Genomic DNA, 26,902 nt, shown 5'->3' on the forward strand with positions numbered 1-26,902 from the left:
CTCTCTCTCTCTCTCTCTCTCTCTCTCTCTCTACTCTGCTTCCTGCACTTGTTCTGGGCCCGGCGTTCTGCGAGGTGGTGAGCTGCCTGCGCGTTTCCTCTTTGGATCGCCACTCATTCGGAGGGAGGACGTGAGGAGCAGCCATCCCCCCCCCCCGCGCGCTACGCTCCAGCCAGCAGTCCACACACCCACCCCTACGCCCAGCGCTGCGCCCTCACAGCCCCCAGTGCTAGCCCGCGCTCCGCGGACGTGCCGACAGGATGATTGCCGCCCAGCTCCTGGCGTACTACTTCACCGAGCTGAAGGATGACCAGCTCAAAAAGGTGAGGAGGAGGGGGAGGGGGAGGAGGAGGGGGAGGGGGAGGAGGAGGAGGAGGAGGGGGAGGAGGAGGAGGAGAAGGAGGAGGAGGAGGAGGAGGGGGAGGAGGAGGAGGAGGAGGAGGAGGAGAAAGAGGAGGAGGAGGAGGAGGAGGAGGAGGAGGAGGAGCAGGAGCAGGAGGAGGAGGAGGAGGAGGAGGAGGAGGAGGAGCAGGAGCAGGAGGAGGAGCAGGAGGAGGACGGCTAGGGGATGGATGTGCTGCTAGGCTCCTCTTTTTGGTCCCATTGGGTGGCCGTAGTGGTGGAATGGTTGTGTTGTGTTGTGGTTGTATTGGAGGAGTTGCTATGCTGGGGGGCTGTGTAATGGTGCGGGGGGGCTGTGTAATGGTGCGGGGGGGGTTTATAGTAAAACAACTATAGTGGTTCTACTGTGCGGCATGTCAGACAAGGCCTCCCCGATAGTGCTGGGCGTTACGTAACGTGTGTGGGGCTGAGGAGAGGGAGAGAAAGAGAGAGAGAGAGAGACCGATGGAGAGAGACGGACAGGGAGAGGAGAAAGAGACAGAAAGGGAGAAGAGAGGACAGAGACAGACAGGTAGAAGAGAGGAGAGAGAGACCGACAGACATAAAGAGAGACCGATGGAGAGAGACAGACAGGGAGAGGAGAGGAAAGACAGAAAAAGGCCAGACAACTAGTTGTTCTGGTACACCTACATGCTCTTTCAGGGTGGGCTATGCGCTGTGTTTCTGTGGTTGTCATGGCAATAAAGCACAGGCAGACAGGATGTGGATGGACACTGGTTTCCGTGGTGAAGCAGACAAGTGTCTGCCAGCTGGCAGGTTGTGAATCCTCGATACAGCCGCTGTCTGTAAACCTTGTAGACCAACCACGTCTCTTTATGTCTCTAAACCCCATTAAATCACCAGATCTGTTAGTTGTTTAAAATGAGGTAGTATTTTAACGTTCGGGCTTAGTCTGCAAAGGCCTTCCCCCTGCCCATTCAGCAGAGCACTGGACGCTGACCCCGACAAAAATCCATAAATCCATCTTCCTCGCTGCCAGGGGCGGAGAGGACAATCATCTGGTTAGCGAGATGAGCCTCCTAAATCTAATCTGGCTGATGCTGTGTCTCTGGGCCCCGTCTTAATGACGTCCCACAGCGAGCCGGGGTCCAGTACTGCATACTGTGGGCACCACGCGAGACGCACGCCTGCAGGAGCACGTGCACCACTCTGGAGTGACGTGGTGCTGGGGTGACGTGGTCAGCCAGTCCTGAGGTGGAGGGGGAAGGTCGAACGATGGAACCCTTCTCTGTGTTCAGAGCGTACCTCTCCACTGTATCGAGGGACTGATTGTTAGAGGGGGAAGCCCATCGTTGTGACGAGTCCCCAGAAAGAAAGAGAGCGACAGAATAGGATGACACGTCCATCCAGCACGGAGGAGGATACCAAAGAGGTCATCGTCCACAAGATACCTGCTGGTAGACCATCTGCCCGTGGATGATGTCGTGTTTAAGAAAATTCATACTAGAACTCTCCATATCTCGAACAGCCCTAGTGTTAGGGTTCGATTATGAGGCGTATGCTATGATATACATCTCAGCATTACATTCCTCTTCTATTACGTGTTCAGGGTTAGGGGGGTTGCTGTGGCATGAGTCATGAGACTGCACGTCTCCTGTTCCCTGCCCCCTGGGGATGCTGCCTGGGAGTAGTGAGGAACATCACTCGTCACTCACTAGCCTACAGCACGACCACTTGCTCGGTGGCCCACATCCACCCGTACACACACATCCACTCATTCACACACATCCACCCGTGCACACACATCCACCCATACACGCACATCCGCCCATACACACACATCCCCCATTCACATGCATCTGCCCATACACACATCCACCAATACACACATCCCCCATACACACATCCACCCATGCACACACATCCACCCATACACACACATCCACCCATACACACATCTCCCCATGCACACACATCCCCAATATACACACACACCCCATGTACACACACCCCATACACACACATCTCCATACACACCCCAAACACACACATCCCCCATACATACACCCATACACACACACATCCACGCATACAATTACATCCACCCATACACACACATCCACCCATACACACAAATCCCTCATACACACATCCCCCATACACACATTCACCAATGCATACACACAAACACCCATTTGCAAATCAACCCATACACACAAGCAGCCACAGACACTAACAAACACACACGCACGCACGTCAACCATGCAAGGCCAAATGCTAATATATGGGGTGTAGCTCAGGGCAACCTGTCCGGATGGACTGGAGTGCTTGTACTTCATCGCAGGACGTTTGTGTCCGCAGATCGACAAGTACCTGTACTCCATGCGCTTCTCGGATGAGACGGTGCGTGACATCATGACCCGCTTCCGGCGGGAGATGCAGAACGGGTTGGGCCGCGACACCAACGCCACCGCCACTGTCAAGGTCAAGATGCTGCCCACCTTCGTCAGGTCCATCCCCGACGGCTCAGGTACTGCCTGTGTGCCTGTGTGTGTGTGTGTGTGTGTTCTTCTGTGGCACTTGCTAAGGATGAGGCAGAGCAATACAATGACACTTTGGATTACATGTGTGTAAATTGATTATTTTGTTTGATAAAATACATAAATAGAAACCCATAGTTGTAAGTACGGAGCACATCAGTGTAGCTGTGGCGCTGACCGCGTTAAAGACTGATGGATCTCTTGAGTTGGTTCAATAGGTGTTTGGTGTAAACAACGTACCTGTTGTTTACCATCATGGCAAGGAGACAGTGTGTGTGTGTGTGTGTGTGTGTGTGTGTGTGTGTGTGTGTGTGTGTGTGTGTCTGTGTTTGCATGAGTTCAAGTGTTAATGTGTGTGTGGATGTTCGTGTGTGTGTGTGTGTTTCGAAATGTGTGCATAAGTACAAGTGTTAAGTGAATTTGTTTGTTAATGATTGTGTGTTATTATTTGTGTGTTTATGTGTGTGTGCGTGCCTGTTTTAATGTGCTAATGTCTTTGATGCGTGCGTTTCGTGCGTTTGTTAATGTTTGCGGAGCATTGACAGAACCAAAAGAAACCAGGAGAGGTTGCATAGAAAGTTTATACAATTGTTGAACAGATTCCTCCAGGCAGACAGTTGGGCCAGAAAAATGTCCTCTTATTGTAACAGTCAGCCTCAGGGGAAACCTAACAAAGGATCAAGAAGTCAAGAATTTTTTAAATGTTGTTGCATAAAAGTAGCAGAGTAACAACAGTATAGAACTACAAGTAGCTAACACCACACACCAGTACAGTACCATACTGAATAAGACTGAAAGGTGGATGCTGTCACACATGACACAAGAACAGCATAGCAGTGTAAATAATAACAGTGTTCTGTGTTGTGTTTATACTGGGAGCACCTCAGGGCACGCTGCTCCACCCCCTCAAAACAAGCACACACATACACACACACAAACACACACACCAAACATACACACACACACACACACACACACACACACACACACACACACACACACACACACACACCCCAGCTCTTTCTATATATCTGTCCAGCAGAATGTGCTGAGATACTGGAATCCAGCGAGGTGAAGCTTTTGGTGCCTCTGGGCCGTGGGTCTGGACTGGGTTGATAAAGGCTTTTGTCTGGTCCAGGGTGGGGGTTACGGACACACACACACACACACACACACACACACACACACACACACACACACACACACACACACACCAGGCTCTGTGAGTATCTCTGGGGACACACAGGAGGGCCACACACACCACGTCACCACGCCCGGTGTTATGGTTTCAGTTAGTAAACACGACATAGTTTGTCCACGTAGCCTGGGAATACGCTGCATAAAGTTTCGAAAACATAGCATAGTTAGTTGAAACTAGATTGTTACTAAACGTACAATAGATAGTTAACACTACTTAGCTGCTAAACTTACCCACTAGATTGTTACTTAACGTATCAAAGTTAGTCAACATAACTGGTTCATAACCGTATCCTAGTTAGTTAGCACTACGTAGTTGCTAAGCGTACCATAGTTAGTCAACATTACTTGTTCATAACCATACCATACTTAGTTAGCACTATATAGTTACTAAACATTGGATAGTTAGTTAATACCATGTAGTTGCTAAACGTGCCATAGTAAGTAGACACTAGGTAGATACTATATGTACCGTAGTTAGTATACACTAGGTCTATACTAACCGTACCGTAGTTAGTAGACACTAGGTAGTTACTAAACTTACCGTAGTGAGTTGACACTAGGTAGATACTAAACGTACCATAGTAAGTTAACACTGTAGTTGGTAAAACTTGCCCTGAGATCAGAACAGAGAGCCAGTGCCTAGTCAGACCCAGACTCCTCATGATCACGACAGACTTTGTCCTTCTCCTGGGGTTATAAATAGCCAAACAGTTTGTCAGGCATTAAGTGAAGGTTACAGAGGGTAGGGGTTAAAGAGGACGGAGAAGAGGTTCCACAGGGCGGATCGGTTGCCAAGGTCAGAAGGGAGGCCAAGGTGAAGCTAAACTATACAGGCATTAGGTAAACACAACAGTCCTGACCTTCTGTCTTGAGGAAAGAACAGGACACAGACCAGATTATTTGTATGGATAGGTCGAGGATTTTTAAAATAATACTTACAGAGGTCTAGCTTGTGTGCCCATGTATCTATACAGCGACTTTCCAAACTCTGTTACCAGAACAGATTCATGTCATAGAGTTGACTATTTATTGAATTAAATGGTAATACTCCTTAGTTTAGCTGTATGCTGCCACCCTTTCAGGGTGCTCGCTGCTGGAGGATTTAAAGCATGACCTACAGATGTAAGATAAAGCTTACCACAGTATACCAACACTTGACAACAGGGAGCACTGTACAATCCCCCATTATATGAACCCATTATGTAGGTACATGCAATACTGAGCAGAACCAAAGCAGGTGGAGGCTGGGGTGGAGATGGAGGAAATGTCCAGCTCAGTACGCTTAACTTGGCAGAGAGCGTGTGTGTCAGATGGAAGGTCTTTAATTGAACACCTATCAGTGTACGTGCGTTTGTGGGGTCACACATGGCAGCTGATAGGAGGCAAATGAATAGGGTGTCCCACCAGAACCTACCACTGCTCCCATTGTGTCATTGATTGCATGCTTTGATGCTTCTAAGTCACTTTGGAAAAAGTGTCTCCTTAATGACATTCTCAACATTAACCCATCTCCTTAAATGTTAATGTTAAAAAAGTAGACGTATGCACAAAGTTACTTTGGAAAGTAAGCATTACGTTTCCTTGATAATCGAGGTTAAGACCAACCCCTTGGGGATGGAGCAACATTACAAGCTATTTACAGTCAACATCCAACAGGGCGGAAACAGACCCCAGATAACATTCGGCCAGTGTGCATGTTCCACATGGTATTCAACCTCAGACGTCCTCTAACATTGTGGTTCTGGGTCTGCAGTGTGCTGAATGAAACAAGCCACGTAGTTTAGTTCAAACAGTCAAGCAACAGTGTCCCTGCTTCGTTATCACGGATATCATGCAAGAGTCGATACAGACAAGAGTGACACTACTGTACATACTGACCAGTGTCTATTAATAACAGCGGTGTGTTGGCGAGGGTTGCAAAAGGCCAATCAGGGACACCTCTATAGGTCAGCGTCCAGTCTCCACTCATTCCAGACAGGTCATGGGAATAAATAATGTGGTGTAGCTGCAGCGCTCAAGGACCGACACACTTACTAAATGGAGAACATTGTTTCATGAGAGGGGATGAGATAAGCATATCAGCAGACAGATGGGAAACAGTCTGTTCCCAGCCAGCTAGCTCCTCATAAGGGTTGTTAGCTTGTTGATAACTAGTCATCATTAGTCATTGCTAGCTATGTCATAATTAGCGTCACTAGCTAGTCATTATTAGTCATCGGTAGCTATGTCATCATTAGCGTCATTTAACTATGTCTTGATTAGCATCGCTAGCTATATCATTATTAGCATCACTAGCTATGTCATCATAAGAAAAAAGTTACTCAGTAACATAAGATATACATGGTAGTAGTACTATTTATTATTTTCCAATATTAGATACAATATCAAAAGCTCCCATTCAGTACTTCTATAAAAAGCTTAGCAGTGTATATTGAGAAAAACTCAAATATCTCAGTGGGGTCATTCATTTAAGCATAGTTATCACTAGTCAGCTTACTTTCAGTCACATGGTAAATTCATGGCCGACTTTATCCGTTTGTCAGTGTGTTCACCCGGCTGTATAGATAGCAAGCATGCAGCCTCAATACTTGAAATGGCTGCAGGCTATGGTTAACCACCATGGGCCTGTCCTTCCTGTGCTCTCTGAGTGCTGCACGTTAGCATCAACTGTTACAGTCTGATTTGTATTCTCTGGAGCTTAAGGGTCTCTAATGGATCGCTAACACTGAGCACATCCGGCCGCTAGTGATGTCACGCAATCATTTGCGGGACGATTCTTTTTTTTCCTTTATTTTACCAGGAGTAATCCCATTGAGATTCAGAATCTCTTTTACAAGGGAGTCGTGGCCAAGACAGCATTATATAGTTCCATATAAAATATACATGAAGAGAAAAGACAACATGAAACAATTGGCAATTTAACATCATCTCAACATGATCACCAGCAACGTTCAATAGTAGCACATGGGCATTTAGTACTCAAATAGTCCTTTATCCTAATTTTAAACTGTTTCATTTTTGGAATGAAGTCTAATTTAAGATGACTCTGCAGTTTATACCATGATGTTGGTGCAAAAACATTAAAGGCACTCTCACGAAGACAGTTCGGGATAGGGGTTTGTCACACATGATTTCCCATAAGATCGAAGATTGCAATTCCTGGGTGTGACGTTAGGAGTCAGGAGAGAACATAGCGGCAGTTCACCTGATGATGCCTAATAAAGAAAAAATCGACCAATGCTCCAACCTACGATTGTGCAAAGAAGGCCAACCAACACGTTCATACAAGCTACAGTGATGAGTACGAAAATAAGAATTAGTTACAAATCTTAGTGCTGCATGGCATACTGAATCCAGCATTTTCAGAGAAGATTCATTGACATGTATGAAATATCACCATAATCCAGTTTTGACAGAAATGTTGCTTGGATAAGGTTTTTTCCTCACCCTAAAAGGGAAACAGCATTTGTTTCTATAATAAAAACCCAACTTTACTCTAGGTTTCTTTGTTAGACAGTCAATGAGATATTTGAAGGACAAATATTCTTTGAAGAAAAAAACAAGATATTTGTAGACTGGAACTTGTTCAATTACTCTCTTATCTAGTGTAACAATCTGACAAAAATCGTCAGTGTTCCTTGATTTTGAGAAGCACATCATTTTAGTTTTGTCTGAGTTTAGTACAAGTCTCAATTTCTGGAGATTCTCCTGAATACTTTTAAAAGCAGATTGCAGTTCTTCTGTGGCACTTGCTAAGGATGAGGCAGAGCAATACAATGACACTTTGGATTACATGTGTGTAAATTGATTATTTTGTTTGATAAAATACATAAATAGAAACCCATAGTTGTAAGTACGGAGCACATCAGTGTAGCTGTGGCGCTGACCGCGTTAAAGACTGATGGATCTCTTGAGTTGGTTCAATAGGTGTTTGGTGTAAACAACGTACCTGATGTTTACCATCATGGCAAGGAGACAGTGTGTGTGTGTGTGTGTGTGTGTGTGTGTGTGTGTGTGTGTGTGTGTGTGTGTGTGTGTGTGTGTGTGTGTGTGTGTGTGTCTGTTGTGTATGGCACGTTGGCCTACGTTGTCTTCTGGCCTGGCTGTGTCATGTCTTGTGTTTTCGTGTTGTTTCTGTGTTATACTTCTACTGTTGAACGTTGTATGATCTTGCATCGTGTTGTCCCTAACATCTCCCCCACCCACAGAGAAGGGGGACTTCCTGGCCCTGGACCTAGGGGGGTCCAACTTCCGGATTCTGCGGGTCAAGGTGACCCGGGACAAGAAGCAGCCGGTTCAGATGGAAAGCCAGGTGTACGAAACGCCCGACGACATCATCCACGGCAGCAGCACGCGGGTAAACAGTGTCCTATAGAGCAGGAGGAGGATGAGGTGTATTATGGGACAGTCATTGAAAAGATGGAGGTTAAAATACAGTTTTGGACATTGCCAAAGAGAACTTCTATATAACTTCTAACATCGATACTCCTGTATAAACATTCAATTAATAAAATGAACTAAGGTTAATACAAAACAACGAAATAAACTGAAACTCGGGTTCGTTGAACTCATAATTGAGGGGCAGAGCTCAGCTGATGTCATGTGACCTGTAGTCCCTGCCCACAAACAGTCATACACACGGCCTCCTGCCAGACCCAGGTCTGGTCTGTTATTTTCTAATGAAAGGGTACATAGTGTTGTTGCCAGTTTTTGGGTTCAAACCGACGGGTTGGTCGGTGCTGTTCAGAATAACAAGAGAGACTAAGACGCTTTAATGAGCCCCTCTCAGCCCAGCGAACAGCTGCCTGGCGGGCCGTAACTTGATACCACAACACACACCGAGCCCGAGACGCCACAGTGGCGATCACAAGGCGGCCCCAAGACATACACTGGTTAAACCCACCGCCAGACAGCTGGCCTCCGGAGTAACGCGAGCCTCCGACACAATAGCCAACCAGCCATTAGAACGAAAGTCGTATACTTCGAGTCCAAGCATGGAAAAGAGCATTAGATCAAACGGTTGTTGTAACTGTAACGCTCTGATTGTCTGTCAGGAAAAGCACGTTGTAAATCAAATGGAGCATTGTCACTAATGTAATGTCTGTGTGGGCTAGCTGTTCGACCATGTTGCCGACTGCCTGGGGGACTTCATGGAGAAGCAAAACATCAAGGACAAGAACCTTCCAGTTGGCTTCACCTTCTCCTTCCCCTGTGCCCAGACCAAACTGAACGAGGTACGGGCCCCCCAGCTGCCACACACCTGCTCTGTGACAGTGACTTAGGAAACACACCATGACCCATGTGGTTCCGCAACTACAGCTTTTGCTTTTAGAAATGATGGAGCTTGCTAGGTATTTGTGTTTGCCTCCAAACACATTTTTTTCATAACATGTTCCGGTATTATCAATGACCCAGTGAGCTACACCTAATCTATGCACACTGATCCATATATCTGTTCAGTGTTCACAGATCACTGTATGCTTATAATCATTAGGCGCTCTGTTTGATTATATACATGACCTGTATATTGTTCAGAAATTTTTTGGAGTTGTCCAAATGTGAGCATCCCTGAAATAAAGATAATGTTGTGAAGTCTGTGAAGACGTGCGTCTCTTCTAACAGATAACATGATTATGCCTTGTGGCGAGTCCTTCCACCAATGAGAATTAAGTCGTCACGGATCAATAAAAATCGTATCCCAGTCATGTGACGTGTCTGATGAAACCAGGGCTGTTTTTTTTCATTAGACATCAAATCACAAGAGAAAGCACAAAGATAACCTTCAAATTAGGACAATGTTTGCAATGTGTACCTTGATATACAGATGTTTCGATTCCTTAATCTAAGATTAAGGAACGTCATCAATGTCAATCTCCTGTTATTACTGGGTTCAAGGGGGGAACATACTTGGGAATCACTTTTATAATTCCCTGACGGGCCGCCAGCGAGAGACACACACCCATCTCACACTGCTCGCACCTTGTGTACAATTTGAAATTTAAAGCAGCAGAGGACTCACTGACGTCAGTCACTACCGACCGCCGGATACATTGTGGACCCAGTCTCCGTGTGGGGGAGTGCACAGCAGTATTAATTACAGTATTCATGCTATGCTAACAACCCAATGCTGTGACGCCCCCTTGATTAAAATGCCCCGCCCCCTTGCCTGCCTCCAATGCCTGGCCACGCCTCCCCCTGGCACCACACCAACGCTCCCCGGTCTGGAAACCATGTTTGAAGATCACCTCCAGCTGATGTCTGTGTTGTCTGTGGGGTGTTGGACCAGACTGCAGGCGGAATAAGCTTGGTTCAACTGCAGCAGTCCTAACTCATCCTTCTCTCCCCAGGCCGTCCTCGTCACCTGGACCAAGAAGTTCAAGGTGAGCGGGGTGGAGGGCATGGACGTGGTGAAGCTCCTCAACAAAGCCATCAAGAAACGAGGGGTGAGTTGAGGGGCGTGGATCATGTCTCCCTGACCTCTCTCATGTATCACAACTACAAACAGCATTATAGTTATTGTGTCGACGAAAACTTGAATACCACTAGTTGGTTCTCTTTGGATGTTACCTGAAGCCTCTTTCTAATTCCTCAGGACTACGAGGCGGACATCATGGCGGTGGTCAACGACACCACGGGCACCATGATGACCTGCGGGTTCGACGACCAGCGATGTGAAGTGGGCATCATCATAGGTACTAACTAACCTTTACTACCTAGTGGGCGTCATCATAGGTACTAATTAACCTTTACTACCTAGTGGGCGTCATCATAGGTACTAACTAACCTTTACTACCTAGTGGAAGTCATCATAGGTACTAATTAACCTTTACTACCTAGTGGAAGTCATCATAGGTACTAACTAACCTTTACTACCTAGTGGAAGTCATCATAGGTACTAATTAACCTTTACTACCTAGTGGAAGTCATCATAGGTACTAACTAACCTTTACTACCTAGTGGGCATCATCATAGGTACTAACTAACCTTTACTACCTAGTGGGCATCATCATAGGTACTAACTAACCTTTACTACCTAGTGGAAGTCATCATAGGTACTAATTAACCTTTACTACCTAGTGGGCGTCATCATAGGTACTAACTAACCTTTACTACCTAGTGGAAGTCATCATAGGTACTAACTAACCTTTACTACCTAGTGGGCGTCATCATAGGTACTAACTAACCTTTACTACCTAGTGGAAGTCATCATAGGTACTAACTAACCTTTACTACCTAGTGGGCGTCATCATAGGTACTAACTAACCTTTACTACCTAGTGGGCGTCATCATAGGTACTAACTAACCTTTACTACCTAGTGGAAGTCATCATAGGTACTAACTAACCTTTACTACCTAGTGGGCATCATCATAGGTACTAACTAACCTTTACTACCTAGTGGAAGTCATCATAGGTACTAACTAACCTTTACTACCTAGTGGGCGTCATCATAGGTACTAACTAACCTTTACTACCTAGTGGGCGTCATCATAGGTACTAACTAACCTTTACTACCTAGTGGGTGTCATCATAGGTACTAATTAACCTTTACTACCTAGTGGGCATCATCATAGGTACTAACTAACCTTTACTACCTAGTGGGCGTCATCATAGGTACTAACTAACCTTTACTACCTAGTGGGTGTCATCATAGGTACTAACTAACCTTTACTACCTAGTGGGCATCATCATAGGTACTAACTAACCTTTACTACCTAGTGGGCGTCATCATAGGTACTAACTAACCTTTACTACCTAGTGGGCATCATCATAGGTACTAACTAACCTTTACTACCTAGTGGGCGTCATCATAGGTACTAACTAACCTTTACTACCTAGTGGAAGTCATCATAGGTACTAACTAACCTTTACTACCTAGTGGAAGTCATCATAGGTACTAACTAACCTTTACTACCTAGTGGGCGTCATCATAGGTACTAACTAACCTTTACTACCTAGTGGGCATCATCATAGGTACTAATTAACCTTTACTACCTAGTGGAAGTCATCATAGGTACTAACTAACCTTTACTACCTAGTGGGCGTCATCATAGGTACTAACTAACCTTTACTACCTAGTGGGCATCATCATAGGTACTAATTAACCTTTACTACCTAGTGGAAGTCATCATAGGTACTAACTAACCTTTACTACCTAGTGGGCATCATCATAGGTACTAACTAACCTTTACTACCTAGTGGGCGTCATCATAGGTACTAACTAACCTTTACTACCTAGTGGGCGTCATCATAGGTACTAACTAACCTTTACTACCTAGTGGGCATCATCATAGGTACTAATTAACCTTTACTACCTAGTGGAAGTCATCATAGGTACTAACTAACCTTTACTACCTAGTGGGCGTCATCATAGGTACTAACTAACCTTTACTACCTAGTGGAAGTCATCATAGGTACTAACTAACCTTTACTACCTAGTGGAAGTCATCATAGGTACTAACTAACCTTTACTACCTAGTGGAAGTCATCATAGGTACTAACTAACCTTTACTACCTAGTGGAAGTCATCATAGGTACTGTCTAACCTTTATTACCTAGTGAGCATCATCATAGGTACTAACTAAAGTTTACTACCTAGTGAGCATCATCATAGGTACTAACTAACCTTTACCACCTAGTGAGCATTGTCATAGGTACTAACTAAACTTCCCCACCTAGTGGGCGCGTTCTATACAGAGGAACAATTTGCTCTGAGGGCTGTTCCTCATGGAGACCCTGCCTGGTTCTATAAGGTGTTTCTCTGTGTGTTTCAGGCACAGGAACCAACGCCTGCTACATGGAGGAGCTGCGCCACATGGACCTGGTGGAGGGAGACGAGGGCCGCATGTGCATCAACACCGAGTGGGGCGCGTTCGGGGACGACGGCTCCCTGGAGGACATCCGCACAGAGTTCGACCGCGAGATCGACCGCGGCTCCTTAAACCCCGGGAAGCAGCTGTAAGACCCTGAGCTGGAGGTCCTCCTCCCATTAGCTCGGTCCCCTGTGGAACGTTTCAGCTCTGTCTGCCAGAGGAACATAGGGCAATCTGGCAAAGTTTTTGAACAAAATCCCTAAACATCAATGTTTTATATAAAAACATTTAGTTTGCACAGAAGCGCTACAAACATCAAGTTTGAGTGATTGATTTACCCAACAATTCTGCATGCTTTGGCTCAAGCCTCCAAACTTCACATTGTCACATCTCCGTCCAGGTTCGAGAAGATGGCCAGCGGGATGTACATGGGGGAGCTGGTGCGTCTCATCCTGGTGAAGATGGCCAAGGAGAGCCTGCTGTTCGAGGGCCGCATCACCCCGGAGCTCCTGACCAAAGGCACCATCGAGACCAAGCACGTCTCAGCCATCGAGAAGTGAGTGACAGATGGGCCGCTCAGCACTCTGAAAAACTTCACCAGGCGAAAACAATCTTATGGTAGTGTGCGTTTAGCCGGGGAAAATGTTCAACGTTTATGGGGTAAGATTTGTTTGATGTTAGTATCGAAAGTTTGACCACTACAAGTGTCATTGAAAACTACATCCCAAGACTTCACACAACATTTACTTCAGGTGGGATTCAATTAAACAAAACCATGAACCTGTACTGTTTCACCAATCTGAAAGTGAAAGTAAAACTCACAAACATCATTCCCACCCTCTGAGAATAGCACAGTTCACCACCGAGACTTTCTAACTCTTCCAACCCTCTCTGACGACTGGTTTCAGGAGCAAGGAGGGTCTGAAGAAGTGCATGGAGATCCTGACCCGGCTGGGCGTGGAGCCCTCAGACGAGGACTGCCTGGCCGTGCAGCACGTGTGCACCATCGTGTCCTTCCGCTCGGCCAACCTGGTGGCCGCGACCCTGGGGGGCATCCTGCTCAGGCTCAAAGAGAACAGGGGGGGGATGCGCCTCCGGACCACTGTGGGCATTGACGGATCCCTCTACAAAATGCACCCCCAGTGAGTACCCCAGGACTGCAGATAGTTATCCGGACAAATGTACTAATTGTACGTTTGTACACTTTGGATAAAAGCGTCTGCTAAATGCCCTGAATGTAAATGTGAATGTAAATGTAGGTAGTGATGCGATACAGCTCAGGCTGAAGTACGTTATTAATTCAGAAAACAGTTGTTTCATAGTGTTGAACACTGAGTAATGCTGAAAGATGAGCTAAATGTCAATGAAACTGATACGATATTATTACAATTACTAGTCGTATTACTACAATTTAGTCATTTGAAACCAATTTAAGCCTAAATCCCTTATTGACTGCCCACTTTCTGATCCATGAGACATGTCAACACAGGCCCCTCTCCTGTTTCAAAGGTTCATGCGCCGCATCTTCTTGAGGAAACCCAATGAAACCGAAAGTCTCTCTCCCTCTCTCTCCTCATCCTCTGGATAGATACGCCCGGCGTCTCCACAAGACGGTGCGGCGCTTGGTGCCCGAGACCGACGTGCGCTTCCTGCTCTCAGAGAGCGGGAGTGCGAAGGGCGCGGCCATGGTGACGGCGGTGGCCTACCGCCTGAGCGACCAGGCCCGGCAGATCCAGCAGACGCTGGCCGAGTTCAGGCTGACCAAGGCCCAGCTGCTGGAGGTGAAGAAGCGCATGCGGACGGAGATCGAGAGAGGCCTGAAGAAGGAGAGCCACGAGGAGGCCACGGTGAAGATGCTGCCCACCTTCGTCAGGAGCACGCCGGACGGGACAGGTGAGGGCCCCTGACGTTACCTCCTTTTATCTTTTCTTATCTTAGTTACTGTGATGGGATGAGAAATGGAATGAGAGCAAGGCGAGATTTTTTTAAAACCTCATCATGTTTAGAAGCAGAATCACAAAATTCGGTTAACCCTTTGCTCTAAAAGTACAACACAGAACAGTATGAAATATAAATATACTGTTAGGTAATAGTATACAGTATAACAATACAGAAGAATTTCCAAATGTCCAAAAAATAAAAAAGAATATACAATAATAATTTAAGAGAGGGAAGAAATGGTGCAATATCAGTACAGTCAGAGATTAAGATTTAAATATAAATATAGTGCAAGGCAGAAATAATATCTAGAACAACCTTGACAAGCAGAATTAAGAAGAAGAGCCCTATAATTTCTTCTTTTTTTTACTTAAATTACGATCATAAGCTGCTGATTTCGTTCCGGAGAATGAGCTGGATAGCCAGTTGATTGCTCTGTAGCACTATAAGCAGGGTTTCTTACTAGTATTAAGTCATTTAGCAGATGATTTTATTCACAAAAATGTCATCAAGGAGCAGGTAGGGGTTGGGACATCTTGCTCAAGGATGCCTACAGGTAGACCATGCGGATCAAAACCCTGTACAGTTTGGCTGGGAGTCAAACACGCTAACCACCTAGACTATTTTGCAACCAGAGCTGTCTCTCTTAAAAGATCTTCTCTCCATGTTCCAGAAAATGGAGATTTCCTGGCTCTGGACCTTGGAGGGACCAACTTCCGCGTTCTGCTGGTGAAGATCCGCAGTGGGAAGAGGAGAACGGTGGAGATGCACAACAAGATCTACGCAATTCCTATAGAAGTCATGCAGGGCACTGGAGAAGAGGTAGGCATCACTTGGCATCGATATCATCTAGATACACTTAGGTCAGAGTAGTCAGGCGGATTGATGAGACACACTTTCCATTGGCACTTTCTGCTGTATATATATACAGGGTTCCCGCGGATCCTTAAAAAGTCTTAAATTCATAAATCGAAAAATAAGGCCTTAAATAGCATTAAAAAGTCTTAAATCCATCTTTCAAAAGTCTTAAATTTTTTTACACATGGTAAGTAGGATTTTTATGATTGTAATTAGTCTCAAATCTAAAAAAGTATTGTTAACATTTTTTATATATAAATTAATAGCATTAATGTTGCGCAATCACGAGAGCGGAACCAACAAAACACTTGTTTTGCGGCCGTGACTCCGATGCACGTCGTTCAGGTGCGCAAGAGGTCATTTTTGTTTCTGTCCAAAAAGCCTACTGATAGTGGAAATATGTTCAAATACATTTTTCCCGCTAGTGTTTATTGTGTCGTTGGTCTTAAATTTCCTTTCAAGTGGCATTAAAAAAGTCTTAAAAAGTCTTAAATTTAACTTTCATTAAGCTGTAGGAACCATGATATATTTTTATTTTATAGGTCTATAATATAGTATAGTGCTCTCAACAGCTTGATTCTTTATTATTCGATCTTTCCTATAACTATATAAGGTGATGAAATGCACCGCAGTGAGGTTAGTTTGACGATATTCTATTGCGAAACATAATAGCCTGTTGAAATTGGATACCCTTAGGTCAGATTAGACTTGTTGTAAAGACTATTTGACAATATTTCACACTATTAGATCACTGATATGGATTTTCAAAGTGGTTTTATCCTTATATGAGGGACAACGTGAGGCACTCTGGGTAACATCTGCAATGTGTAAACGGGACTAATATGAAACAAATCGGTGCTCATTGAGCTATTGAGATGAGGAATCAATATCGAACGTCAAACTAAATTCATCATCGCAGATATCATTGTGTGTCGGTGTCTGTCTGAAACAACCCAAACATATTGAATGTTTCCTGAACTAATCAATTAGATTTTATGGTAGGCTATTATACTAACTCAATAGTCAATAAAAGTGTCAGTGTTGGTGTGTCATCCACACAAGTTAAAGACACGCCTCGTAGCGTGAAGACAGTATAGTATAGCGGAAAAACGCCATTAGTGTTATTTGTTCATCAAGTTAAAAATAAAAAGTATGTTTGGCGAAATCCCACAAAGTAATATGCATAATACACCAAGCATCCAGCTCAGTTGGAATTCCGCTTTACTTACAAAACTGTGATTATTATGGTGTGGATTAGTTTGTGTATACATGAGAAGACGGATGATAGTATGGATGATTTGAATGGAAAGCTGATAAGCATGGACAGATGGCTTCATAGGAATGGTACCTCTATGGTTGGTCGTTCAGCCCCAGGGTTGGTACCAGTCCACACAGTACCTCCAGCTTTTTCGATGAGTGTCACTCATATGTAGTTCTCAACTGTACTAAATTCAAGATTCTTGGTTTGCAGCTTTTCGACCACATCGTGTTCTGCATTTCCGACTTCCTGGACTACATGGGCATGAAGAGCGCCCGCCTGCCCCTTGGGTTCACCTTCTCCTTCCCCTGCCACCAGACCAGTCTGGACGCAGTGAGTACCCCTTCAGATCAGACCGTGACATCTGTTAGCCGTAACCCGCCTGAAGGCTAGCTTGGTTGTAACCGGGGGCAACTGAAAGCGGAATTCCACATTCAGTTCTCCCACCCAGCCAGCGTTTAGAACCCAGATGATCGCTAGGTGAACAAGGCCCAAAGCACTAGCCCCGTTGTCTTTCCCCAGGGAAGGCTGGTGAACTGGACTAAAGGTTTCAAAGCCACCGACTGTGTGGGTGAAGACGTGGTGGAGCTTCTGCGCGAGGGAATCAAAAGGAAAGAGGTAAGCTGGACACTATACTCTGTCTGGCAGCACAAAGTACTGACCAACTACCAAGTGACCAGAAGAACTGCAACACCCTACAAGACCAACAACCTATAGTATATACCTCCAAACCAAACTACCTCGATTTACCAACCCCAAGTACATAGGATGACAAACCCTAACTTCATAGGACTACAAAGACCTCCTTGACTACCAACATCCACCCCCTAGACTACCAACATCCAACATCCACCCCCTAGATTACAAACTTCCTCCCCCTAGACTACCAACATCCACCCCCTAAACTACCAACATCCACCCCCTAAACTACCAACATCCACCCCCTAAACTACCAACATCCACCCCCTAAACTACCAACATCCACCCCCTAAACTACCAACATCCACCCCCTAGATTACAAACTTCCTCCCCCTAGACTACCAACATCCACCCCCTAGACTACCAACATCCACCCCCTAGACTACCAACATCCACCCCCTAAACTACCAACATCCACCCCCTAAACTACCAACATCCACCCCCTAGATTACCAACATCCACCCCCTAGATTACCAACATCCACCCCCTAAACTACCAACATCCACCCCCTAGACTACCAACATCCACCCCCTAGACTACCAACATCCACCCCCTAGACTACCAACATCCACCCCCTAGATTACCAACATCCACCCCCTAAACTACCAACATCCACCCCCTAAACTACCAACATCCACCCCCTAAACTACCAACATCCACCCCCTAAACTACCAACATCCACCCCCTAGATTACAAACTTCCTCCCCTTGACTATTAACATCAACCCCCTTGACTACCAACATCAACCCCCTTGACTACCAACATCCATCATCTAGACTACCATCATCAATAGGTAATATTGATTACTTATGGATCTATTTGTATGGGTCATCATAGCTCAATCATCAGGTTTGAATAGGTAATCATGCTTTAGTCTAGATAGGTGATCGTGTTTGATGTCTAAAGAGGTGACCAGGTCCATTCTTTAGATATCATTTTTCAGTATGCCTCTTTCAACTTTTTTAGATGGAGGATCCTGTAAGTATTATCTGAATTTGAATTAATGACCTTCAGGTATGGAAAGAAGTGTGTTGATTGCTGTAATAGCATGTAAAGAAAAATAAAGAAGATATGTTTGAGAGGCTCTTCAGAGGCATGGGGTTGTTGTGTATGCCTTTTATAGACTATAATCCGGTTAAAGTCTACAGGACAAACTGCTGCTCATGAGTATGTTATTGTGGAATGTTAATCAGCAGGTGAAGCCAGAGATATGTATGTGAACTAGGGCTGCAACTAACGATTATTTGAATAATGGATTAATCTGTCGATTATTTTTTCGATTAATCGATGAATCGGATAAAAAAATAATAATAATTTAATTGCCGCATCTTTATTCAAAAACTGAACATTACTTCAAATTCACAGTGCAGACTGAAGTGTAAAAACACCAGGTTATTGCTCCAACGTCCCAGAACTATTAAAAGTAATATTAAATAATAAAACAATTAAAAAAACATAACTGGGATAACACAAAAAAAACATACAATGTATGATATACTTTTATACATATATAAAGGATGTCCATGGTTAACCGGTCAAACCCATTTTCGAGACTCCTTGAAATAGAACTTGTAATATTGCTTTAATTGCTGATAAGATGATGATAGTTCAAGATAGGACATTAAACAGGTCATAATTCTATCTTTACTATCTATTTTATATTACTGGGAAAACAAGTTTTCACCAAAATCTCAATTATTATTTTTTTTATTCTGTTGCATTTGAACGCATCAATCATATTACTGAGCCAACCTGAACACATCACATTTGACACTGTGTGTGACCATTGGTCAGTTGTTTTTTTTAAGCTAACTAGCTCTCTATCCTGCCGATTTTAACATGGATTTAAAAACTGCATTACTATTTTTAACTGACGGGACTTTCTACACCGTCCGGTTGTGTGATTACTACCGCTGCTTTGAATGACTGTTGATGCACGCGGTGCCGACTCCGAGCCCGTCTGCACAACGTCTGCAGCAGCAGCAGCTGACAGAGTTTTCGGTTGGACTAGACGGATACTGAGTTGAAGGAGTTTTTTTTAACCCAAAGACAGTGAAGGTACAACACTTTTATGTAGGCCTACAGTCCAGATTTAAGATATGACCAAAATACAAGCTGTGGTCGCTCACACTAAAGCTCGCTGTGCGCGTGCATGAACCGTGAACCAACCTGTCGGCGGCTGGCTGTAAACAGTGCTGCGCCTATGAGTAATTTATTAATCGCGCGACACAACGAATCGACGACCAAATTCGTTGCCAACGCATTTAGTAATCGATTTTTATCGATTTTATCGATTCGTTGTTGCAGCCCTAATGTGAACTGCATTGTACTCCGAATGTCAAATGTGAAATATTTTCTTAACTTTCTACTTCACCACTTTAAGGGCTGCAGTCACCAGCTACAAACATGACTATTTATTAAATAATTATCTGGCAGTTTCCCAATCGGTTTCCTTGTCGCTAGGGACTTTTGACATCAGCATAATCCAACAGCTGTTCTAAACAAGGAACCAACGTCTTTTACAACATAACAGCCATGTAAATATGAAAACTTACAAGCATAACACCCAGAGTTAACTAAATATTATATTTTATATATATATTTCTTTTTTTATATATATATTTCAACCTATGATGCCTCCTACATATTGTTTGCCTGCAACGTCAAAAATAATTACAGAATGACCCTTTACGAATAAATGACAACAAAACACTTGAATGGTACTGACTTGACTATTAAAACAATGTACTCCATTAACCCCTCCGCTGCCGTCAAACTGGACCCACTCATGACTAACAGCTCCCACAATCGATTCACTCCCAACAGATCCAATTGGTTGATTATTGAGCCTTCCTGCACATATCGCACCATTCACGAGATCGCTCAGGGTGATTGCGAGAGTCAATGGTAAAGTGATTGATATAACAATTGGTTATGCGATTGACAAGTCCTTGGTAAAGTGATTGGTAACGAGAAAGACGAGAGAAAGGGATCGATATGAGAATGGTGAAGTGACGGTAAAGTAATTGATAAAGTGACTGGTTTCAGCATCTCTACAGTGAACTACGGTTTTAACAAGCTCCGTCCAGCCTGGCCTAGGACTAAGTCATCCCTGTGGTGTTTCTCCATGTAGGAGTTTGAGCTGGACGTTGTTGCCATAGTGAACGACACCGTGGGAACCATGATGACCTGTGCCTACGAAGAACCCACCTGTGAGGTGGGGCTCATCGCAGGTACTACAGCACTACACCGACCACCAAACGACCTCAAGCGTAGCTTATCACAGCACACAGAAAGCCCCCTAGTGGTAGGTTAATTCTGACATTAAAGGAAAACCTTGGGATTTTTTAAGTTAAGCCACTTAATAACAGCAAGACCTCGACCCTAGGCCCCTAATAGCCTCAACTGAGTTACCTTACGACAACGAGCCTACCTCCTCCCCAACTCAAAATCAACTTGAGTTAACTAGTTAGTCTTTTGTAGGAATAAGTAAAAAAAAACTGGCTTGATCCCCAACGTCAATGCAAGACTTATTTCGAGGTCATGTCGACGAGTCGTCTGTCGTTGTGATCGTCATGAGGGTCGGTTGTGACCGACGCACGGGTGCGCTGTCCCCAGGGACCGGCAGCAACGCGTGCTACATGGAGGAGATGAGGAACATTGAGTCTGTGGAGGGCAACGAGGGCCGCATGTGCGTCAACATGGAGTGGGGCGCGTTCGGGGACAACGGCTGTCTGGACGACATCCGGACGCAGTACGACCGTGCCGTCGACGAGAACTCACTCAACGAGGGCAAGCAGAGGTGAGACGCCATGTTGAATTTAGAGACTGAGCATGAAGATCAGTCTGTACTCATAAAGGGATTACTGTTCCCTCTTTGGTTCGTTACAGGTTTCAAATAACTAGGCAGACGATGTCAATGTCTGACGATGTCAAAGAGGGATCCCTTGTTCTGTGTTCCTTCTCAGGGTGTTTTCATTCGGAGGGCTAGGGGGTTTAGGGGAGGTCATATAATGCAGGGCCTTCGAAGCTCTTTGAGACTGTTACTGTGATTCAGGTTTACACACATGCAATGGTCTTGAGCTGAGGATGAACAGATGGAGGTTCTGTCCCCTGCCGTCAGGTATGAGAAGATGTGCAGCGGCATGTACCTGGGGGAGATCGTCAGGAACATCCTCATCGACCTCACCAGGCGCGGCTTCCTCTTCCGGGGCCAGATCTCCGAGACGTTGAAGACCCGTGGGATCTTCGAGACCAAGTTCCTGTCCCAGATCGAGAGGTGAGGCCATGCCCACGCTGCTCTGGGGACAGACAGCACTTATCTCTGAAGGTGCTCTGTAACTGTAACACTCACATCTATCAATGCTATGATTTACTATGTATTTATATCAGCATTGCAATGTTAATGACCGACACAGTTGCATGCCTGTAATGCTAAACATCTGAATGGAACGAACAAGGGGAAGAAAGTCCACCAGGATAGTGGTCAGGGGTCAAAAGGTACTGGGTTCAATCCCTATTTTCACAGTCTACCTGTAGGCGTTCCTTGAGAAAGATGCCCAAGCCCTTCCTGCTCCTTCATGACGTGTAACTAAATACGAATTTAGTATTATGCTGTGGTGTTGTTAGTAATACAGTATTGTGTGGTGTTGTTACCTCCCTGTGGTGGAAACACGGGAGACAATACAACCAAAGACATTGAATGAGTCATTCTTGGTAAAGAGATTTTAATCGTAATTACTTTTTACCTGGTTAATTAAAGGATATTGATTAAAGTAAAAGGTTTATTCCAAATCTTTGAAATCATAAGACACATAACAAGGGTTTATCAAAATAGGTCAGAGAGGACGGAACAATTGTGGTAGTGCCAAAACAAAGAAATCTTTGTAACAAAACAAGGCCTTGCTCTCTACTATATCTTAAAATAAATACAACAGAAAGGCCTACCTGGCTTATCTTTAAATACACCTTACCTAAACGATTACATGGGTGGCACCGACCAAAATAACTAGTGACTATAGAAACAATGGTTTAACCCTGCGTGTGTATGTAGAGGGTACCCCCAATTTACGAATGGTTCCCCTCCTCCCCTCACATAACTTGTACCAAAGTACTGTGGGATCTCTAAGAGTGCAACAGCTAAGGGTAACAGCCAAGTACAAAACAAGGAAGACCTAGCAACGGCCGACTGGCAAGGTTAAATGCCAGTTCCCAGTCTGAGGCAACCAATAGCAGCAGGATCAGACTGCACAGGGGAACTCCAATCAATCAATAGGTCAATATAAATAGGAGTAAACAGGAGAGGGAGAGAAAGAAAACAAGGTGGGAAGAACAAACCACCACATTGCCCCAGACGGCACGTAACAGGTGCTGACGGTAGTCTTGAGGTGGAGTGTTAATTGTAGTCTTGAGGTGGAGTGTTGACGGTAGTATTTTGTAGTGTCAATGGAAGTATCGTGGTGTTGTGTTAATGGTAGTACCGGTAGTGTTAATGGGAGTATTGAGGTGTAGTGTTTATGGTAGTATTGTGGTGCAGTGTTAATGGTAGTATTATGTGGTGTAGTGTTAGTATTGTGGTGTAGTGTTCATGGTGGTATTGAGGTGTAGTGTTAATGGTAGTATTGTGTAGTGATTATGGTAGTATTATGGTTTAGAGTTGATGGTAGTATTGTGGTGTAGTGTTCATGGTAGTATTGTAGTGCAGGGTTAATGGTAGTATTGTGTAGTGATAATGGTAGTATTGTGGTTTAGAGTTAATCATAGTATTGTGGTATAATGTTAATCTTAGTAGTGGTGCTGACGTGTTAATAGTATTATTGTGATGAGGTAGTAGTATTTTGGTGTAGCATTAATTCTAGTATTGTGGTGTAGAAAATTGTAGACGAGGAGGGTTTTAGGAGGTCTGGGGGTCTATAGGTTTAAGGACTTTAAAGAGCCAAGAAGCCACTGTCACAGATGAAATTCAAACATGAAGGGGATTCAAATAATCCGCTTTTGGCTGAGGGTTTGAGGGAAAGAGGGGGGCGCCTTATCCCCATGGTTACGACCCAGGCCAACTTTATGATACTTTTTAAGTACCGTCATTTTTGTAACTGTTACGAGTGTTATAATCAGAGATGTTGTGTATGAAATGTGCAATCAACCGTGGCGTTATACTAAAGGTGTCTGGGAAGCCTCGTACGCAGATATTAAATACATCGCTGCTCAGACAGAGCTTCACCATCGACACACAACATAGCGTTACACAATAAGTGTCAAAAGTTCAACCTTCTGCTGCACACACAGAGCTCCACATGTCCACACAAATTGCACAGAAAACACAAAAAATGAACGCCTCCTGTGTTCGCTGCAGAGTGGAACGCTCATGTAGGGTTTCTTGGGGAGAATGGCCAAAAACATAGGATTTTATCCCTTTCTTCTCTAAAATGGGTACTCATTTCCGTAACAGTGGTAAAATGGCGTTGATTACCATGTTGAAGATCATATAAGACAAATGACCACGTTTAAAACAATAAAGGTGGTTTTGGTTTCGCTGGCTCTTTAAAGACGACCTTAGCCTCCAGGAACAGCTGCCCAGTATCCAGTGACTGTCCTGGCTGACCCTCTCTCTCTCTCTCTCTCTCTCTGTCTCTCTCTCACTCTCTCTCTCTCTATCTCCCCCCTCCCTACTCTCTCGCTTTCCATTCTTTTCTCTCACCCCCTCCCTCCCTCTTAAACCTCCCCCTCCTCCCTCTCTCCTCACCTCTATCTCCCCCTCCCTCCTTTCCTTCTCTGTCATTCTCTCTTACCAATATCCCCCCACTCTCTTCACCTCTCTCCCCCCACGTCCTCTCTCTCCTCCCGACTCTCCCCCCTCCGTCACTCCAGTGACCGTCTGGCCCTGCTCCAGGTGAGGGCCATCCTGCAGGGTCTGGGTCTGGACAGCACCTGCGACGATAGTATCATCGTGAAGGAGGTGTGTGGGTCCGTGTCTCGCCGCGCCGCGCAGATCTGCGGAGCCGGCATGGCCGCCGTGGTGGACAAGATCCGGGAGAACCGCGGGCTGGACCACCTGGACATCACCGTGGGGGTGGACGGAACGCTCTACAAGCTCCACCCACAGTAAGAAAGAACCAACGGCTTGGTAGCTTCCTCCAATAGTGCCCACAAACAAACAGTCCACACATTTAGATTCTGTGTTAACAGGCCACTGTGCATGCTCGCGGGCCGAGGGTCGGAGAGGCTTCTATGTACATTGATACAACTGGGACCTAAGCACTCAATTTGGACTCAGACGTGAATGCTTAGTCTGTGTTCCAATCATCAAGGACAAACTCTTCCTACACCTACCCTCGCGACTTATTGAAATGTTCCTCACAATTATCTCAATTATCTCACTGCCTTAAACGCAGCAACCATCTTTTCTCAGATATCTAACCCACAGCCTTCATTTTGCCATTCTTAAACCATCTATTTAAAAGATGTTCGGTTAATATTGTATTGATATAACTTTTTGTGTGCTAAATGAAGATATATATATTTTGAGTTTTGCATAGCCTTAATGTTACGCAACTTTGCATCTTAAAGGTGAAAGGAGGTGGTTAACATGGGTACGATGCGTTGTTGGTTGGCCGTTTCTGATAGGTCGAATCTTTGTGCCAATTAGAAACCGCCCCGCCTGGCAATCACAGTTGCTTGTTTGTGTTCAGGTTTGTGTCTGTTGCGATGGCATCGGGACTCACGCCTTACTTCCTGTTTCGCAGCTTCTCAAGGATCTTCCACCAGACAGTGAAGGACCTGGCCCCGAAGTGCGACGTCAACTTCCTGCTGTCGGAGGACGGGAGCGGGAAGGGGGCGGCACTCATCACCGCCGTGGGCTGCCGTCAGCGGGAACAGGAAGCCCAGCAGCACTAAGTCGAGAAACAGTCACCATCACCCTGCCTCCCCCCTCAACATCCACCCAGCTCCCTGCCTCCCCCCTCTCACCATCACCCACCCTCCCTCCCTCCTCTCACCCTCACCCACCCTCCCTCCCTCCTCTCACCCCCCCTTGTGTGCATGTGTCTCGCCTCCTCTATCTCTCTGTCTCTTTCTCTGTGTGTCTCTCCCTCACCGTCTCTCTTGCCCCTTTTCTCTCTCGCTTCCTGTCTGCATCCCTCTCCCCCTCTCTGTCTCCATCAACTCGCCCATGGCAGCCGTGACTCTGACTCGGCCCCTTCAACTATGCCTCAGCCCTTTCCACAGGAAGAGCTATCCGTGCATACAGGGCAGAATGATTGCTACTACAGATATCCAAATTAAAGCTTCATATTTATTTATACTGCACCAGCCATTATTAGTTCGTCCCTTGTACATTTTACTTTATCGCTTGTTGTTCATAGTATAAATCTAAACGTAGGTGTGCAATGTTTGTGTATTGACAATTGTATTTTTATATTGAGGACAAAATATATATATATATATATATATATATTTATATATATATATATATAATTGTATTTATATAGCAAATGTCACTTTGAATCCCAGGGGATGTGAGGGTTTGCACCACGGATATGAAAGAGGAACAACAATTTGGTTCTCTTTACTTTTGACGCGATCAGTAGAGGGTGGTCTAGATTGAACACGGGGGGGGGGGGGGCGTCTTGTCTTGTGATCTGAGAACCTTAAAGTGGTTCCAGAAAGGGCTCACTGCATGGGGCAGAATACAGGGTCACGGCTGCAGGTCCGTCCTCGTCTGATGTCCAACGCGCAGCTCAACTGCGTGCTAGCCCACTAACACATCCTCTGCCTCCATGTCCAAGCTTCTCAAATTAAGTCTATGTTCTGGTCGCTGAATCCACGCTCACCCATTTTAGATGTTGTGTTAACCACCAGGTCCTTGCATAATGGAACCATAAATGTTTTTGGGGGCACCCCCTCCTGAGAAGACAGGGGATTCCCAGCGTGTTTTGTATGTGTGTTTGTTGCAGAGCATTGGAGTGTCCTTTACTGTGAAATAACACGTATAGCTTTGACTGTCCACACTGCCCACCAGCCTGCATGCCTTACATCACCTCTTCGATCAACACCCGTTCCTTTTAGTCGTTGTTGTTTATAACACCAGTATTGATTCGTGATCAAAACGTTGAAGTGAATTCATTAAAACAATATTTTGTTGTGATGTCAATCTTGTGGATTTTTTTTTGCACAAAGAACTTAAAGCTCAAATTGTAGGATTACTTGAAAACCATCCCATAAATCCAAAATAAGTTATTCTAGCGTTATAAAGATTGTT

General features: G+C 45.0%; 1 protein-coding gene across 2 annotated transcripts; it reads left to right on the forward strand.

Annotated features, from left to right (window-relative positions):
• LOC132453980 (hexokinase-1-like) lies at positions 1-26,794 on the forward strand. Of its 2 annotated transcripts, XM_060047096.1 has the most exons (19): positions 46-323; positions 2,704-2,872; positions 8,291-8,439; positions 9,197-9,316; positions 10,430-10,525; positions 10,675-10,774; positions 12,855-13,038; positions 13,294-13,449; positions 13,802-14,035; positions 14,482-14,786; positions 15,505-15,653; positions 17,161-17,280; positions 17,470-17,565; positions 18,613-18,624; positions 20,780-20,879; positions 21,265-21,448; positions 21,770-21,925; positions 24,514-24,747; positions 25,389-26,794. In XM_060047096.1, the coding sequence occupies exons 1-19, from the start codon at positions 261-263 to the stop codon at positions 25,537-25,539; spliced, it is 2,778 nt and encodes a 925-aa protein (XP_059903079.1). In that variant the 5' UTR covers positions 46-260; the 3' UTR covers positions 25,540-26,794. The 2 variants fall into 2 exon arrangements, with proteins under 2 accessions (XP_059903080.1, XP_059903079.1); XM_060047097.1 differs by lacking the exon at positions 18,613-18,624 and having other exon boundaries at positions 1-323.
• Positions 26,795-26,902: the final 108 nt, after the last annotated feature.

The sequence above is a fragment of the Gadus macrocephalus genome, chromosome 3, assembly GCF_031168955.1.
Source record: "Gadus macrocephalus chromosome 3, ASM3116895v1".
Lineage (NCBI taxonomy): Eukaryota > Metazoa > Chordata > Actinopteri > Gadiformes > Gadidae > Gadus > Gadus macrocephalus.